The sequence below is a fragment of the Podarcis liolepis genome (genome assembly GCF_965112155.1).
Source record: "Podarcis liolepis genome assembly, chromosome: 1".
Taxonomy (NCBI): domain Eukaryota; kingdom Metazoa; phylum Chordata; class Lepidosauria; order Squamata; family Lacertidae; genus Podarcis; species Podarcis liolepis.
In genome coordinates this window covers 2,784,900-2,803,805 of record NC_139554.1, presented here as the reverse complement: position 1 = coordinate 2,803,805, position 18,906 = coordinate 2,784,900, and the positions used below count along the sequence as shown (strand labels likewise).

General features: G+C 47.5%; 1 protein-coding gene and 1 long non-coding RNA gene across 28 annotated transcripts in view; both read left to right on the top strand.

Moving 5' to 3' along the window:
• Positions 1–18,906, top strand: part of LOC310712980 — a 203,892-nt gene that overhangs the window by 108,775 nt on the left and 76,211 nt on the right. The gene's annotated exons all lie outside the window — the stretch shown is intronic.
• On the top strand, positions 10,942–15,539 carry LOC310699283 (uncharacterized protein). 27 transcript variants are annotated; one of them, XM_083486908.1, is made up of 3 exons: positions 10,944–13,262; positions 13,329–14,709; positions 14,765–15,539. In XM_083486908.1, the coding sequence occupies exons 1-3, from the start codon at positions 11,372–11,374 to the stop codon at positions 15,354–15,356; spliced, it is 3,864 nt and encodes a 1,287-aa protein (XP_083343034.1). In that variant the 5' UTR covers positions 10,944–11,371; the 3' UTR covers positions 15,357–15,539. The 27 variants fall into 27 exon arrangements, with proteins under 27 accessions (XP_083343041.1, XP_083343034.1, XP_083343047.1 ...); XM_083486921.1 differs by having other exon boundaries at positions 10,949–13,217; positions 13,695–13,735; positions 13,790–15,539; XM_083486916.1 differs by having other exon boundaries at positions 10,949–13,231; positions 13,385–13,478; positions 13,533–15,539.

The window sequence follows — 18,906 nt, the reverse complement described above, 5'->3', positions numbered from 1 at the left end:
TAAGACAATATATTTAATACACAACACAGGTAGCCTCTTAAAAGGAATAAGGCCTTTGTAAAGTAGAAGTAGAAAAGGGAACTCAGTTTAAAACAGTTTCAGAAGAAACCTCTTTAGTTTACATCCCCCCCCCTTCAGCCAGCTGCTTTCCCCTTAGCTCTTCCCAACATTTATTGCCCTCAGCTTTAAAAAGACTTCCCAGCTAGATGCTTCTCCATTTGGTCTTGGCCTTTTTAACCTTAGAAGATCTGGCTCATTTTACTGGGAGGCACATTGGCATTATTTTACTATTTACTCATTCCTAATCATGTTTATCTCTGCCTTTTTTATCTTCTATAACATGTAGGGTCAGTGTCCTTACTCAGTCTGTAATTTCAGCTTTTACGACTTTGAGAATTGTTTTCTGCTATCAATCAAGGGGCCCCTTTGTCTAGGAAAAACATTGCCAGTGTTTTCTTAAGCAGCTAGCCTTCTTGCCTGGCATGAAACTTTTGAAAGTCTAAGCCCTCTTTAATATACAAGTCCTGATCAAACATTAATAAAATGCAGGCTTATGCCTGATGCCTCATTGTGACCTATTATCAGGGCTCTGGGGCGTTGCTTCCATCCTCCCATTTAGTTCTAAACTCCGGTTCGGAGATACCTCCTTAGCCATTAGCTGTGGCGATGACTTCTTTTTCCCCTTCTTGCCTTTCTCTTTTTTATCTCGTACAGCAGATTTGTTTGGGTCCGATGGAAGTAGTTTAAATAATTTCTGCCATTGTTTATGTCGACTTGTCTTTATTTTCCTTGTTGTTTTGATGTTCTTAGTTTTCTTTTCCCTGGCTTTTGGTCTATTTTTTTGTAATTTCTTGGTTGTTACTGCTTGTCTCATCTTCGCAGGTCCTACTGGCTTATGCATTTGGGGTGCATCACTTGCTATTGTCTCTTTTGGTTGAGGGATAAGGTTTTCCACAAGGGTCAACAATAACCCATTTGTTATTGTCAAATAATTTTTTATGTTGGAAAGGTCTGTATTTATGTCTTGGAGGTGGGCCTGAAAGAGGCCATCACTCAGTTCAGTTTGAGTATACTTAAAAGTGGGCGTCTGGTCTTGATGGAATGTTGTTAATTCTGCTGGAGGCCGCTGATTATTGATGACAGAAACATTTTCCTCAGGTTTCTCCGCTAGGGCTAGTTCTAGCGCCAAGCTTCTTGGAAAGCTTGTGTTTCCAGAGTTTTGTTGAAACTCTTTGGAGTAGTGTGACCAGTCAGGATGAGTAAGGGGGGGAGGAGTGACTTCATCAATAATTAGATCAGTTTGTTCACTCATGCGCTCCTCCCTCTTAGGGAAATAATTTATAATTTTACTTTGTCTCTTTCCAGGTCCCGGGGGGTTGAGTGACGATTCTGGCAAAACACCCAACTCCTTACATATCTTTCTGGTGAGGACCATGTTGGGTAGTTGTCTTCCAATTAGAGAGCCAGTTGTCCCCAAGTGTTTCTTCCTAATTTGCAGGGCCGGTGGTAGAGTAGGTGTGTATCTGCAGCTTTCTCCTGCTTAGCTCGTCAGCGAGCACTGAGTCTCAATATGTTTCTCTGCATAAATATAGGTACCAGAAGGTAAAAAGGTGCCAGGAGGTAAAAAGGTAAAAAGTAATAAAAATGTTGAAGCGCTAATGCAGTAAAAGAGCGGAATTAAAAAACTGCCTTGCTGAACAAAGAGGAAAAAGAGGAGAAAGAAATGGCTCTTCTGTTGTAGGGTATAGGTTTTAATAAGGTGCTTGGGTCTCAGGATCTGTTCCAGAGTCTAACAGCCACCTTCATGCAGGTCACTTGTGCGTGCTGCTCCGGAGCTTCGAGGGAGAGAAACTATCAGTCCCAAGAGGGAATACTATCCGTGAGTTATTAAGGCAGCTTTGGTGGGGCTGGAAAGGGAAGGAAGGGAGGAAAGCTTGAGAGTTCTTCCGTCGGCACCCAGTTTCCTTTTACTGATAGAAGCTGATAGAAGCTGGGGGGTTTTCCAAGCTGCGCCTCTTATCAGCCTAATTTGCTGAAGACGCTCTTACTCATTCCGGCAGGACTCTGAAGGGGACTTGTTTCAACTCCATTTTACGGTGTTTCCGATCACCCACCTTGAGTTTTTCCTTTCCCGGTGACGGGGGTCCCTTCACTACGGGGGAGTCAGGCCAGGCCTCTTTTCCTTCCCCTCTCACTCGTTTCAGGAGATTACTCAGCTCCACAGCACCAAAGTACCATTCGACTCTCGGAACGGTTCAAAAACAAAGCTGCGGTTTCTGATTGGCTGCATGAGCATCTTGCGCCACAGAAGCAGCATCGGACGTTCGGCTTCCAAAAAAAGTTCACAAACTGGAACACACAGTCAGTTTCCTATCATCATCATCATTATTAATTAATTAATTAAATAATTAAATAGGCTGTCCCTATGTCCATAAGAGAAATGTTGAAGGGTATGCAGGTGAAGATCCCCCCCCCCCCGGACAGGCCTTTGGGAACTGATTAGGTTTTTTTCAGATGTCAAGGAAATAAACAACTACCTGACATCTTCAGGAGACATCTGAAGGCAGCCCTGTTTAGAGAAGTTTTTAATGACTGATGTTTTAATGTATTTTTAATATTTTGTTGGAAGCTGCTCAGGGTGGCTGGGGAAACCTAGCCAGATGGGCGGGATATAATTAATTAATCAATCAATCAATTAATTAAATTAATAAATCTGCTGGATTGGGCCAAAGACCTTCCTTCCTTCCTTCCTTCTTCCAGCTTTCCACCCAGGAGCTCAAGGCTGGCCTACATAATTTTCCTCCTCCCTGTGTTATCCTCACAACAACTCTGAGGTAGGCTAGGCTGAGAGTGAGTGGCTGGCTCCCAAGGGCACCCAATGAGCTTCAGGGCCAAGTGGGGATTTGAACCCTAATTTCTCCCAGGTCCTAGTCCTGCACTCTAACCACTATGCCACACTGCCTCTCTAGTCCCATGTCTTGTTCTCACAGTGGCAAGTCCAATGCCTGCAAGCAGGACCTCAGCAGTTCCCAGCGACTGGTGTCCAGAGGCTCCCTCTAGCCTTTGTGGCTAGTAGCCACCAGTAGCCACCTCCTTCTCTCCTTCAGCTGCTGGTTGTCTGCTGTGGGAATCAGGAAGCTGGACCAGATGGGCCTTTGATCGGATCCATCAGGGCCCTTTGTGCTTTTCCACATCTCCGCCTCTCTGCTCTCCCAGATCCTTTTAGCTCCAGGTGGCAGTCAGGAACGGAACGAGGACCACCTTTGAGCAGGACCTGTTGTGGCCTCTTCCAAACATCTCTGCCTGTTTCCCAGCTCTTGCGTTTTTATGCTGCAAACCGCTCTGTGATCTCCGGATGAAGGGTGGTTTAAAAATTTAATAAATAATAGCAGCAACAAAGTCTGCTTCTGGTTCTGCTTCCCTCCCATCAAAAGGGACATTGTAGAGTTGGAGCGCAAAATATGGTTTGAAGCACAACATCAAAAAAACGAAGATCATGGCCACTGGGCCCATCAACTCCTGGCAAATAGAAGGGGAAGAAATGGAGACAGTGAGAGATTTTACTTTCTTGGGCTCCATGATCACTGCAGATGGTGACAGCAGTCACAAAATTAAAAGACTCCTGCTTCCTGGGAGAAAAGCAATGACAAACCTAGACAGCATCCTAAAAAGCAGAGACATCACCTTGCCAACAAAGGTCCGTATAGTTAAAGCTCTGGTTTTCCCAGTAGTGATGTATGGAAGTGAGAGCTGGACCACAAAGAAGGCTGATCGCCGAAGAATGGATGCTTTTGAATTCTGGTGCTGGAGGAGACACTGGAGAGTCCCATGGACTGCAAGAAGATCCAACCTCTCCATTCTGAAGGAAATCAGCCCTGGGTCCTCACTGGAAGGACAAATCCTTCCAGAGTTAGAACAGGTTTGGAAAAGTGCAAGCGAAATGACCCAAGGGGTTGGAGCAATGGCCCTATGGAGAACAGTTGCAACTTTGGGGACTCCTTGGCTTAGCGAAGAAGAGGTAACATACTGTATTGCCCCAAATATAAGTCGCACTCGCAAATAAGTTGCACCTTTAAAATTCAAGGGGGGGGGGGAGGAGAAAAAAAGACAATACCCAAATATAAGCTGCTCCCTTAAAATTGGAGTCATATTTTTCCTGCAGCAATCTCCAGGAAAAGAGCAGTGACGAAGTGACAAAGTCAGGGAGAAATAAAAGAATGATTGAACGTCAGGCAACAGCAGGAGATGCGGCCAAGATCCGGCGAGGAGGCGAAAGGAGGCCACCCCCCCTGGCCATGCCGCAATTTAAACAGTCCTGCAGCCATGACTCTGGCGGCCCGATTTGACGGCCGGGAGCATGACGCGGACATAATCCCCATGACGTGGGTGGCATCCCTCCGTCCCAAATCTGGGAGATGGGGGGGTGGCGGATGCCCCTCTGCAACACCGCCCCTCAGGGAAGGGGAGCGGACATATCATAAAAGCTAACTTTTGTAAGGTCACAAATTTAAGGCACATTTTAACTTTTCATGGTTGGAATTTGGGGGATAAAAGTGCGGCTTATATTCAGGCCAATACGGTAATAGACATTTATGAAATTATGCACAGCATGGAGAAATTGGAGAAAGGGCAGTTTCTCTCTCTTGTAATACTTATAGACATCCAATGAAGCTGGATGCTGGGAGATTCCAGAGAGATAAAAGCAAGTCCTTCTTCATAGTTAAACTATGGAACTCACTGCCACAGGAGGCAGTGACGGCCACCAGTTTGGGTGGTTTTTAAAAGAGAAGGCTATCAATGGCTACTAGGCATGATGGCTGCGTTCCACCTTCATGGCTGGAGGCAGTAATGCTGCTGGAAACACCCAAGAGGATGCAGAAGACTTTGCACCAGGCCTGAGCCCTCTGTGCTGGCAGATTGGAGCAGATCAGGGGTGTGTGTGGCTCCCTTGATTAGCAAAGCCTGGAGAAACAAGCACTTTGCTAAATGAAAGGCTAATGGCTTTGGGATTCTTAATGTTGCCACAGGGCACTTAAAGGTCAATGCACTTGCTAGTTAAGGAGCTATTTCCACCAACTCCCCTACAATTAGCAGGCTTCAATTTTAATGGAGGGACGCAGGTAGTGTTGTGGGTTGAACCACAGAGCCTAGGACTTGCCGATCAGAAGGTCGGCGGTTCGAATCCCCGCGACGGGGTGAGCTCCCGTTGCTCGGTCCCTGCTCCTGCCAACCTAGCAGTTCGAAAGCACGTCAAAGTGCAAGTAGATAAATAGGTACCGCTCCGGCGGGAAGGTAAACGGCGTTTCCGTGCGCTGCTCTGGTTCGCCAGAAGCGGCTTAGTCATGCTGGCCACATGACTCAGAAGCTGTATGCCGGCTCCCTCGGCCAATAAAGCGAGATGAGCGCCGCAACCCCAGAGACGTCTGTGACTGGACCTACAATTGGGAAACACCAGTTGGAGAACAGCCTTGACCAAAGGTGTCCTGGGCTTTGAAGACACTCAAACTCAGGACCCAAGGGAGAAACACACTAAGAGGAAGGCACGCTTGGCAAATCCACACTGTGATCAACTTCCACCCGGAAACCAATGTCCCCACTGTGGAAGGACGTGCGGATCCAGAATTGGCCTCCACAAATACTCAGGATGAAACGGTGAAATCTGTTATGATTAAATGGGCACAGGATGTTGGACATAATATTATGTTTGCTGAACGGGAACAGTTATGGACCACAGGTATGAAGTTTACGGCATGTAATGCCTTAAGAGAGAATATTATGAAAATGATATACAGGTGGTACATGACCCCAGTCAAGCTTGCAAAAATTTATCATTTGCCCGATAATAAATGTTGGAAATGTAAAGAAACTGAAGGTACATTTTTTCACCTTTGGTGGACGTGCCCAAAGATTAAGGCCTTCTGGGAAATGATATATAATGAATTGAAAAAGGTATTTAAGTATACCTTCCTGAAGAAACCAGAGGCCTTTCTCCTGGGCATTGTCGGCCAATTGGTGCCAAAGAAGGACAGAACTTTTTTTATGTATGCCACAACAGCAGCAAGAATACTTATTGCAAAGTATTGGAAGACACAAGATCTACCCACCTTGGAAGAATGGCAGATGAAGGTGATGGACTATATGGAACTGGCGGAAATGACTGGCAGAATCCGAGACCAGGAAGAAGAGTCGGTGAAAGAAGACTGGAAGAAATTGAAAGACTATTTACAGAAACATTGTAAAATTAATGAATGTTAGAAGGATGTTGGATAGAAACTAAGTGGTTTCCAGCTGTAATGCTTTAAGAGATAGGGGAAAAAAAAGGTTTCACAAATGGGTAAAAGTTTAATGGTAAGGATTTGCTGAACTAACAAATGGAACTGGAATACAAAGAGGGGAGGTATGAGGAGGTCCGAGGAAATAAGTGTATGGAAGTTATGTTATTGAAAATTAATGTGTGTTTTTAACTGTTTTTTATTTTGGATGTTTATTTTTCTTTTTTTGTTATATCTTAAAAACTTTCAATAAATATCTTTTTTTTAAAAAAAAAACAAAACCGAATTGGCCTCCACAGTCACTTATGGACTCATTGCTAAGACCGTGTTTATGGAAAACAATCTTACTCAGCTACGAGGGATCGCCAAAGAAGAAGAAAGAAGATTTTATCTGCTTTCCACACTTAGGTGATGCGCCAGTTAGACACTTAGATCCAAAAATCTATGTCTGCATACAAACAGATGCTTCTTGCACATAGAACTCTGTACAGAAAAGCTGTTGAAATGCACAGAGGTTTTCTGTATCTGTAAGGCAAGGAGAACTGACTGCCACAACACTGCTCCCTTTTTCTCCCCACCTGCAGCAGACCCAGCTGGTTATGAGACCCAGCCCTGAGTGTGTGTGGTTGTGCGCATGGGATTTGGGGTTTCTGAAATACCAGTTTGGTGTGACTTTGGGACATATTTGCAAATCAGAATTGGGAGGGCATCTTCTGATCTGCAGTTGTCACAGGATCCCCTGTCTGTTAAAAAGCAACAATACCATGTAGATCTCAAACAAGAAAGATTTGCATTAATTGGAGCAAGATTTCCTTAAAAATAAAAATAAAGAATTTGTGACACTGGGTGACATTCAACTGCACTCAGACTCAGAACAGACACACCCTTTCTCACCCTTTAAAACTCAGTGTCCCCCCCCCCCCCGCTTCCCGCTGGAAAACTGGCTCTTTAGTGCTGAATCAGAAATTTGGGTTTTCCACAGATGCTAGAAGCAGGTTAACACGAGGAAAGTACAGGCGCCAAAAAGTGCTCAGAAATGGAGCTTTAAAATGTTGACTTGAGTCTACAAACACAGTTCAAAAGGAAGTCTGGGTGAGTGTTATGTACTGAGTTGAATAGGATCCAAAATGCAGCAGTCTGATTGGTCCTAGAACAATAGGATTCAGAATGCAGCAGTCTGATTGGTCCTAGAACAATAGGATTCAGAATGCAGCAGTCTGATTGGTCTGCAGGAGCCACCCAATCCAGCTCCAGATGAAAGTGAATCCACAACCTGATTGGCCTACAGGAGAATTCTGGAATGAGCCAATCACGTGCAGCCCATTGTGTAAATAATGTATATAAAGCAGATACTTTGGGGAAACTTACATTCCTCCTCACCACTATGAGCTGAATAAAGAGCATGGAATCCACTCTCGACTCCGAGTATATTTCAGTGAGCTTTTAGTTGGAAACGGTTAATTAAAATGTCACTTAAAACAGAAATTGATGTTTATGGTATTTAGAAATGTCAAAGCTTATATTAGGTAAGTTGGACATTTGTTAAGGGTTTGCAAAAATTATTCCCCATCTATTTCTTATTTGGGATACTTATTTGGGTGTGTATGTGTGTGTGTGAAGGAAATCGGGGGCATTCCTGACATCTATATTTACCTAAAATGCCGCTTTGGGACTTACCTTTCCAAGCATCTGCAAAGATGCCCGGCAGGCATTTCAGCACTCGAGAAATAGCTACAAAGGCCCAAGATGGGAGAAAGTGAGCTGGAGGCTGGCTGTGTGCTGGTGATGGCAAAGCAGAAGAAGCTGCTGAACCGAGAAAGGGAGGAGGGAATTCAGCAGGGAGGCTTTCAAGCGAGTGGGAGAGGACAAGCTCCGTTCTTTGTCCCTAACGTGTTGAAAAGGAGACTAATGGGGTGGAACCGGAGGCACCGTTCCAGAGATTGGCACTCTTTGCAACAGAGACAAAGAAACTCCATTAGTTGGGAAATGTACGCAGGCGCAGTCCCTGCCAGATGAGATAGGCAGTTCCTGGAACACATCAGACAAGACCCCATGTGCTGGTCCCGAGGGTTAACCGTGCGGCGAGGTCCGAGTCCAGTCCGAGGTCAAGGGTGAGGTATGGAGGCTGTCCGTCAAAGCTGAAGCTGGGTCCAAGGCAGGGAGTTGGGTGAGGTCAGGAGTTCCAGCAGGACATGGTGCAGGCAGGAACAGGCTACCAACAATGTTGCTCCCGCAACTTGGGACTGGGGCTGGCTGGCTTTTATCTGCCCCGAGGCATAGGGCGGCCCCAATCCTCTGGTGACTTGCCTTTCCTGGCCTGGAGGCGAGCACTCCTCTTGCGGGAACTTAGTTCCCTCTGCCTCTCTGCCCTGAGCCTCTGCAGCTCAGGAGAGGCTGGAGGGCTACCGGACCCAGAGGCAACCTCAGCCTCCCCTGACGGGGCTGAGAGTGGAGCACCTGCAGGAAATGGGTCCTCCATCACCTCAGGGGCCAGAGCAGACTCAGCTGGTGCCTGCACCTGAGGATCCAGCACAGGTGAGGACCCTTCAGGCTCTTGCCCCAGCCCCGGCTCAGCTGGTTCTGGAGGCGGGGAATCCTGTGCAGGCTGGGATTCCGAATCCCAGGCCATCACACCCCATCTCCACAGACAGGGATATCTTCCAGTGCCCCTGCAGAATTTGGAAGCATAATAATATTGTTACAGGCCACCCAACTGCTACCTGCTGTTTGTGCTAAGTGCCTGAGGTCTTCCAGAGCTCCACAAAGTCTTGGGTGGGTTTGAGAACTTGCTTCGTGATACTGTTTGGAGTGTGAGTTTTGTGGTTGCTCCTTTTGTGGGTTCCAGGCTGCCTTGAAATGAAGGTCAGCAGAAACTGCAATGTTTTCAGGATATATTCTTTTATTTACACATATACCGTATTTACTCAAGTGTAATACACACCTTTTGGGGCCAAATTATGTTGTGAAAATTAGAGTGCGTATTAGATTTAATGGCGCCAGCAGATACTTATTTGGTTTCAAGGTTTTGAAAATTGAGGTGGGCATTAGATTCGAAGGCGCATTAGATTCATGTAAATACGGTATGTAACAACAACAGTTTTATTATTTGTACTCCACCCATCTGACTGGGTTGCCCCAACACATATAAAAACATAATAAAACATTGCATGCTAAAAAGCGTTCCTATACTGATCATAAGACGAAGCTCACAGCATCAACACCCCAACAGACCTTGATCTCTATTGTTGTTGTTGTCTAGTCGTTTAGTCGTGTCCGACTCTTTGTGAAACCATGGACCAGAGCATGTCAGGCACTCCTGTCTTCCACTGACTCTCGCAGTTTGGTCAAACTCATGTTCGTAGCTTTGAGAGCACTGTCCCACCATCTCGTCCTCTGTCGTCCCCTTCTCCTTGTGCCCTCCATCTTTCCCAACATCAGGGTCTTTTCCAGGGAGTCTTCTCTTCTCATGAGGTGGCCAAAGTCTTGGAGCCTCAGCTTCAGGATCTGTCCTTCCAGTGAGGACTCAGGGCTGATTTCCTTCAGAATGTATAGGTTTGATCTTCTTGCAGTCCATGGGACTCTCAAGAGTCTCCTGATCTCTATTAGTCACAGCTTTGGATCCAGAACAGATCAAGCAGGTCTCTGTGTCTCCAGCTTCCAGCCTGCTCCCAGTCCAGCTCATACACACACCTCTCTGGCTGCTATTCTTCTTCTTCTTCTTCTTCTTCTTCTTCTTCTTCTTCTTCTTCTTCTTCTTCTTCTTCTCCTTCTTCTTCTATCACTCACAGCTAGATGAGGGGATGTTGGAGGAGAAAAGGTCCACCCATTCCCCTGGAGGCCACTATCATCTAAGCAGCCTAGCTCAATCTTCTAGGATGCAGATGAGGAAACCTAAGGAGCCAGCTAAGGTCATTGTCTTAAAAAGAAACTTGTCTGAGTTGCTCAGCAACTTCCTCTCTGGACAAAGTCGTTGAGCTCTGCCCAAAATTCTTGAGCCATTTTTAACGAAAGTTGCCAAAATCTAGACTTCCGACTTGGGTTGCCACATGTCTGGATTTCCAGTGATTTCTGACTGCCGCATTCTGCTTCCGACAGCTGCATTCTGGCTCTGTGCAGGAAATTCCAGATGTATGGCAGTCCTATTCTAACCCTCACTGGGTACAGAACCCCAATAACTGGAGGGCACTCAGGGCATCATCCACACTGCCCCCCACAACTCACAACACCATTGCTCGTTTTCAAAAGAAAAGTCACTTGCCTATGCGGGGATTGGGTGAGGAGGGGGAAACCAGATAGACCCCTAAAAATTCCTACTCAGCTCCCAAGCAGGCAACTAGCAAAGCCAAGGCTGTGTACAGAGGGAGGGAATTGCAGAGGGAAGAATGGAGTGCTTGGGGTGGAGCCAGTTTATACAACTCCCTCCTCCTCCTGATTGGCCTGGCAGCCCACGTGACTCTTCTCCAACTCCTCGCCCCTTGTTTGAAACCCTGGAGAGTTGCTGTCAGTCAGTGTAGACAACAGATGAGACCAATGATCTGACTTGGTCTAAGGCATCTTTCTGGGTCCCTAAAACCATTGCGAACCTTCTTCCCAGGAGAGCTGGGGCATTGCAAATTCAACCCCCCCCCGCCGTGTTTCAGAATACACAGTGATGTCACAGACGCACAGTCTTTGGAAGCTTCTAGAATGCATGGCAGTTGAAGGAAGAGCAAGGAGACCACCACAGGGGAAGGGCAAGTCCAGAGTGCCGAGGGCTACTGTGACGACTCAAGGGCCATGATTCCAGCTGGCTGCCAGTAGAAACGAAAAAACAGCAACCACCACCCAACATCTTCGCCTCTGGACAATGACACAACCTACGTGCCACCTGCAGCCCCGATGAGAAAAAGGAAAAGAAGGAGGAGGAGAGACCTTGAAGTGAAATCCTATGCGAGGGGAAAAGGGACTTTCCATCTGTTTCAAGAGCGGTGAGTTTAGCCCCCACGAAAAGCACCGAGCGAGAGGGCTGAGAGACATTTGCCAGTGGTCCAGGCCTACCCAACGGACACAGGAACTGTGCCTTAAGCTGTCCCACCGAGGTGTCATAGCAGAGAAGCAGGATGGATGACGACCCAGAGCCCAGTTTCGACGAAGCGGTCCTGGGCAGCTGCGAAGTGAGCGAGCAATCGTTCAGCGTCACCGAGTTGCAGAAATGCACCCTTGAGGACGAGGTGAACATCCACCAGGAAGGTGGGGACAATGGACCCTTCATGGATCAAGAACCCACCAAGAAACCCCTTTTGGGCAAAGATGTGCCAGACCAAGCCCTGCAGACAGAGAACAAAGGGGGCATTTTCAGAAGGAAAGACCAAAGTCAGGCACCAGATGTGTCCGGGAGCATCAAGAGCAGCGCGTCGAGTCTACGGAAACCATCCCGCCGCAGCATCCCACGACTTCCTGGTCAGGAATCCCGCCGGAGCAGCCAGCAATCTGTTGGTGTGCAGTCCCCGCTGAGCCTGAACCCTTCCCGAACACAGTCCATCAGTGAGTCGGATGCGAAAGACATCACGTGGGTGAGCAAAAGGACGGGGAAGCTGATGAAGTGTCGAACCCAGCAAACGAGCCTCATATGGGAGCAGAAGAGCTTTTCTGATATCCTCAGTAATTCCAGCGACGAATCCGACAGAAGCAGAGAGGGATCAATGGAAACCCTGACTACAGTAGACGAGTCCGAGATGATGTATTCGGAGGAAGCATCACTGCAAGAGTCTTTGGGGAGCAAAGGGTGCCACAGCAGCCAGCAGCTGGAAGGGAAGGGGTCAAAGCGCAACAGCCTAAAGAGGGACTCTCGCAGGAACAGCCAGCGGTCCATGGAGATACCTCTACTGCTCCCAAAGGGGATTTGCCTCGACGAGGACATATCCTGGATCAGCCCAAAGACTGGCAAGGAAATGAAATGCAAAGCTCAACAGACAAGCATTGTTTGGGAACTGAAAACTCTCTCGGAAATCCTGCATACTTCCAGCCAGGAATCTTTCCCCAATGCCTTAGAAACGGATACAACCGAGTTGTCTTCTGAGACCGAGGCTGAACAGCGAGCCAGACGAGGGTCACAGCGCACTGTCCAACGACCAGAGAGCAGGCCGCCTATGGGTCAAGAATCTCGCCGAGGCAGCCTAGTTCCAGAAGCCGTAAATTCCTGGCAGGATACCCGGAAACTGGAGGAGCAAAAGCCAACGCCGTACAGGAACGCTAAAATGGACACCTTTATGTCTGAGCAGGCCCAACAGACAGACAGCTGTGAGAGTCTAAAGGAAGAATTGTTGCCCCACAGTCAACAGAGGGATGCCTTGGTTGGAGCCCAAGTTGTTTCTCACTGTAGCAGCTTGCGAGAAGATGCCCAAATACCCCCGCCTGCCAATCAAGAGCTTGTGTGGGAAGAGTCACAGCCGAGCATGCCAACAGCAGTGGATTTCCAGAGGGGTCACCCAGTGCCACCCCAGGTCCTTGGGAAGGACGTTGGTGTTGGGAAGAAGTCTAATATGCCAGCTGGTCTTCAAAGCAGGGCGCCTGAAGCCACCCAAGACCCTCCTCTTGAGCAAGGCACCTGGATCAGCAAAAGGACGGGCAAAGTTGTGAAGAACAGGAGCCAGCAGACGGACAAGAGTTGGCTCCAGTACTGTGCAGCCAAAAGGCAAAAGGTCAAGAAGTGCACCAGCCAGCAGACCGACGAGAGTTTCCTCCAGAGCTATGCAGAGAGGAAAATGAAGAAAGCGAGCAGGGAATCCATGCCTGCTGCCAGGGATCAGCAGGAACAGTCCAGGACTGGGGACGCCAGCACTATGCGCAGAAATGAAGATCCTAGAGGCTTCCTGCTCCATGGTTCATATTCATTGTCACCGCAGAATGAGCCATGTGGTGCAGAAATGGTGAAGGAAGGTAACCGTGCAGAGGCGGTGAGGGAAGGTAGCCGTGCAGAGGTAATGAAGGAAGTTGGCCGTGCAGAGGAAGGTAGCCATGCAGAGATGGTGAAGGAAGGTAGCCGTGCAGAGGTGGTGAAGGATGGTGGCTGTGAAGATGTGGTGAAGGAAGCTGGCCCTGCAGAGGTGGTGAAGGAAGGTGGCCGTGCAGAGGGGATGAAGGAAGGTAGCCGTGCAGATGTGGTGAAGGAAGCTGGCCCTGCAGAGGTGGTGAAGGATGGTGGCCGTGCAGAGGGGGTGAAGGAAGGTAGCCATGCAAAGATGGTGAAGGAAGGTAGCCGTGCAAATGTGGTGAAGGAAGCTGGCCCTGCAGAGGTGGTGAAGGAAGGCGGCCGTGCAGAGGGGATGAAGGAAGGTAGCCGTGCAGATGTGGTGAAGGAAGCTGGCCCTGCAGAGGTGGTGAAGGATGGTGGCCATGCAGAGGGGGTGAAGGAAGGTAGCCGTGCAAAGATGGTGAAGGAAGGTAGCCGTGCAGATGTGGTGAAGGAAGCTGGCCCTGCAGAGGTGGTGAAGGAAGGTGGCCGTGCAGAGGGGGTGAAGGAAGGTAGCCGTGCAAAGATGGTGAAGGAAGGTAGCCGTGCAGATGTGGTGAAGGAAGCTGGCCCTGCAGAGGTGGTGAAGGATGGTGGCCATGCAGATGTGGTGAAGGAAGCTGGCCCTGCAGAGGTGGTGAAGGAAGGTAGCCGGCGAAGCTCTCATGAAGATGGTAAGGGACCACTGCTACTCCACACTGTAAAGGACCCCCCAAACAGCAAGCTTGTCAGAAGCTCTCTCCAGTGGCCAGATGATTCTGAACCCAAGTCGTATATGGAGAATGGCATGCCATACTCATACTATATGGAAGGGGAAGATGACCAGATCTACAGCATCATTTCTCTGGAAGATGGAATCTGGATGAACAGGAGAACTGGGAAATTAGTGGTGAGTCACTTTCAGCAAACAGGTAAGACAGCTGTCCCAACCATCAGCAGGACATCTCTCCTGGGAAAGGGAGGCAAGTCAGGAAGAGCTTTTGGGGCTCCTGGAAGTGGGTCGGATGGAGCCAGGAGTGAGCAGGAGGAATCTGAAAGAGAAGAAGCCCCGTCAGGTCAGGAAAGCCACCGTGGCAGTCAGCAAGATTCTGACCGAGATGCCAGCCTTATCATAGTGAAGCCTACAGGGGGTGAATCTCAGTGTGCAGACGATGTTGAGAAGCTCCTGAGCCGTCGCCTGAGTGAGGCTATGCTGTTGAGCGTAGAGTCTCCAGACGTGGGGGACGAAACTGCATTGTACACCGCTGTCTCTGTGGAGAAAGGGAGCTGGGTGAACCTGAAAACAGGCCAGCTGCTAGAATCTCAGAGTCAGCAGACAGAGGAGGAGCACATTGATCAAGTCCTTCTGGAGGATGTGGAACTGTCATCGGAAGGTGTTGGCCAGCAACAAGCACCTGGAGAAGGCCCAGTGGGATTTCCAGTGCAGAGCCATGATAACATGCAAGGGTTTGGAAGAGATGGCCCTATGGGATTTCCAGATCCAAGCCACAATAAAACGCAGGGATTGGGAAGAGAAGGCCCTGTGGGATTTCCAGAGCGAAGTCACAATAAAACGCAAGGATTGGGAAGAGATGGCCCTGTGGGATTTCCAGAGCCAAGCCACCATAACATGCAAGGATTTGGAAGAGAAGGCCCTGTGGGATTTCCAGAGCCAAGCCACAATAAAACGCAAGGATTGGGAAGAGATGGCCCTGTGGGATTTCCAGAGCCAAGCCACCATAACATGCAAGGGTTTGGAAGAGAAGGCCCTGTGGGATTTCCAGAGCCAAGCCACAATAAAACGCAAGGATTGGGAAGAGATGGCCCTGTGGGATTTCCAGAGCCAAGCCACCATAACATGCAAGGGTTTGGAAGAGAAGGCCCTGTGGGATTTCCAGAGCCAAGCCACAATAAAACGCAAGGATTGGGAAGAGAAGGCCCTGTGGGATTTCCAGAGCCAAGCCACCATAACATGCAAGGATTTGGAAGAGAAGGCCCTGTGGGATTTCCAGAGCCAAGCCACGATAACACACAAGAATATGGAGCAGAAGGCATGGATGATGATCCCATCAGCAGAGACGAACAACCAAGTCCCGCGGGTCGCGGGTAGTTGATAGATCCACCAACCCTTGATGGGCAAGGGCTGCTGGCACCTCGAGGAGATGGAGAGAACCAGAGGTGCACAGACTCTAGGGATGGAGAACATGGAGGTCGAGAATGAAGTCTTGAAGATCAAAAGAGTAATCCTCCCAGGGACAAGGAAGGAAACACAAAATAAAAAAAGATGACGAAACCAATACACCGTCTTGTTTGTCTGACTGCGATGGCTGGGATTCCTGCATTGGTCCTGGGGTTGGACCAGATTTGGGTTCCTTCCAATTCTACAATTTCATGATTCAATGACTGAATCATCCCATCATTTGCTCTTCCACATCCCACCTCTTCCCCAAGGAGAGAAAGAGTATAGGGATGACGGAGGAGGTCTTTCCTTTGCATTTGTACCAAGCTGAGATTTTTCCACACCCCCAAAAATGATGGCTCCATTATGAACATTTGCCAAATGAGAGGTGAGCCCAGAGAACTTTTCATTTGAAAGTGAGGGGCTCTTGCTGGGGAGGTGGGGGTCTTGCAAGGCCTCATCCCACCTTGCAGGGCCTTTTTACCATCATGACTTCTCCGTAGCCCAGTGTGCTGGGCCTGGGGGCTAACCTGAGCAACGCAGTCCTGGTCCCGTCCCAAATCCAAGGGTTCCTCGAGGAGTCAGTCCAACAGAGCCAAGGCAGGTCACAAGGCTGGAAACCAGGCTAGGTCAGGCACAGGGAGGTCCTAGCAAACAGCAATGTTGCTCCCGCAACCTGGGGTGGTGGTGGTCCAACAGCCTTTTCTCTCTGGTGGGGTAACAGCCGGTCCTGATCCCCCGGTGACTCACCTCCCTGTCTCGCCTGAAGGCGAGCACTCCTCCTGCAAGTACTCAGGTCTCTCCTTCTCTCAGACCTGAGTCTCTGCAGCTCGGGAGACGTCGATGGGTTACTAGACCCAGGGGCCGCCTCAGCCTCCCCTGACCCAACTGGTAGTGGAGCAGCTGTAAGTGATGGCCCAGCTGGAGGTAACAAGGTCATCCCCGCATCTGGAGCCATGGCAGGCTCAGGCCCCTGACTCGGCCTAGATGGTGTTTGTTGCAGGGGAACCTGTGCAGAATGGGACTCTTCAGGATCAGGCCCCAGACTTGGTTCAGGTGCCGCCTGAGGCAGATGATCCAGTCCGGACTGAGACTCCTCTGGTTCCGAGTCCGAGTCCCAGGCCATCACACCCAGGCAGCTGTGACGCACCGGCTCATGATAGCTGCCAAGTGTTATCCCCACCACCAAACACCAGGCTTAAGAGTGATGGCATGAAGCCTCACCCTCCCTCTGAGTTGGCTTCACCCCATACGGTCATCATCACAAAGCAATCAGGAAGTAGGCAATTCTCCCTGTCCTCAAGCTGGAGCAAGAGAGAGGGAGGAGAAGGGCATCTTTTGTTTATTTTATCCCTTTAAACAAGGCATGCATAGGCACCTGGTTCCACATAACTCGCTTCCACGGGTAACAAGTTGACAGTGCCAGCAATTCAAAGATGGCGTCATAATTTGGCAAAGTGAAAGAGTCATGCAGTCAGGGTGCAGCCAATGGGGGCATGGGGTGGGTGCGTGGGTGCCAATCTGTCAGGGATCTTTATTTATTTATTTATTTAATTAAATTTTTATTGAAGTTTTAACAAATCACCACAATACAATAACAACACCATAACAATAACATACTAACAAATACACACACACGTACACAAAAAACAAACAAACATGTATACCTCCAAAGTTTACTTTCTTTTAACTTACTTTCACGACTTCCTCGTACCTTCCCTTTCTGTATTCCAATTTCAAATTCAATTGTCAGCAAATCCTTACCCTGCTTTTAACTTAGTTTTTTTTTAAAAAAAGAAAATTGTTTTCTTCTAATTATCCCTTGCCACTTTTAACCCCTTAATAACCAATCCAGCATTTTCCTAACCTTCATTAATTTTACAATATTTCTTTAAATACTCTTTAAATTTCTTCCAGTCTTCCTGCGCCGTATCTCTTCCCTGGTCACGGATTCTGCTCGTCATTTCCGCCAGTCCCATATAGTCTATCACCTTCAGTTGCCATTCTTCCACGGTGGGTAATTCTTGCGTCTTCCAGTACTTTGCAATGAGTATTCTTGCTGCTGTTGTAGCATACATGAAAAATGTTCTGTCCTTCTTTAACACCATTTGGCTGACAATGCCCAGGAGGAAGGCCTCTGGTTTCTTAAGAAAAGTGTACCTAAGTACCTTTTTCAATTCATTATAGATCGTTTCCCAGAAAGCCTTGATCTTTGGGCACGTCCACCAAAGGTGAAAGAATGTTCCTTCAATTTCTTTACATTTCCAACATTTATTGTCGGGCAGGTGATAAATTTTTGCGAGCTTGACTGGGGTCATGTACCACCTGTATATCATTTTCATAATATTCTCTCTTAAGGCATTACACGCCGTAAATTTCATACCTGTGGTCCACAACCTTTCCCAGTCAGCAAACAAAATATTATGACCAATATCCTGTGCCCACTTAATCATTGCAGACTTAACCACTTCATCTTGTGTATTCCATTCCAACAGCAAGCTGTACATTCTTGACAAATTCTTAGTGCTGGATTCTAACAACTCAGTCTCTAATTTTGATTTTTCCACCTGGAAGCCAATTTTTCTATCTGTTTTGAACACTTCCTTTATTTGACAATAATGAAACCAGTCTCTCACTTTCCCTTTTAGTTTTTCAAAACTTTGCAGTTTCCATCTATCTCCTTCTTGTTCCAAAATTTCTCCATATCTTGGCCATTTGGTCTCCATATTAAGTTTTTTAAAGGCCTTTGCCTCCACCGGTGACAACCACCTTGGAGTTTTACTTTCCAACAAATCTTTATATCTAGTCCAAACATTATATAGTGCTTTCCTGACAATGTGGTTTTTAAACCCTTTATGAGCTTTAACCTTGTCGTACCAAAGATATGCATGCCACCCAAACATATTGTTGTACCCTTCCAAATCCAAAATATCCGTGTTTTCAAGAAGGAGCCATTCTTTCAACCAGCAAAAAGCTGCTGATTCATAGTAAAGTTTTAAGTCTGGCAGGGCAAATCCGCCCCTTTCTTTTATATCAGTTAGTATCTTAAATTTTATTCTTGGCTTTTTGCCCAGCCAGACAAATTTAACAATATCTTTCTGCCACCTCTTGAAACAATCCATCTTGTCCAATATTTGCAAAGTTTGAAACAAAAACAACATTCTAGGTAACACATTCATCTTTATAACTGCTATTCGACCCAACAAGGAAAGTTTCATATTTGACCAAATTTCTAAATCTTTCTTGATTTCATTCCAACATTTCTCATAATTATCTTTAAACAAATTCAAATTTCTTGAAGTCATGTTAACACCCAAATATTTCACTTTCTTAACCACAGTTAACCCTGTCTCCTGTCAGGGATCTTTAGTGGGGATTCCTGTATTGCAATGGGTTGGACATAATAATAATAATAATAATAATAATAATAATAATAATAATAATAATAAATTATTTATACCCCGCCCATCTGGCTGGGTTTCCCC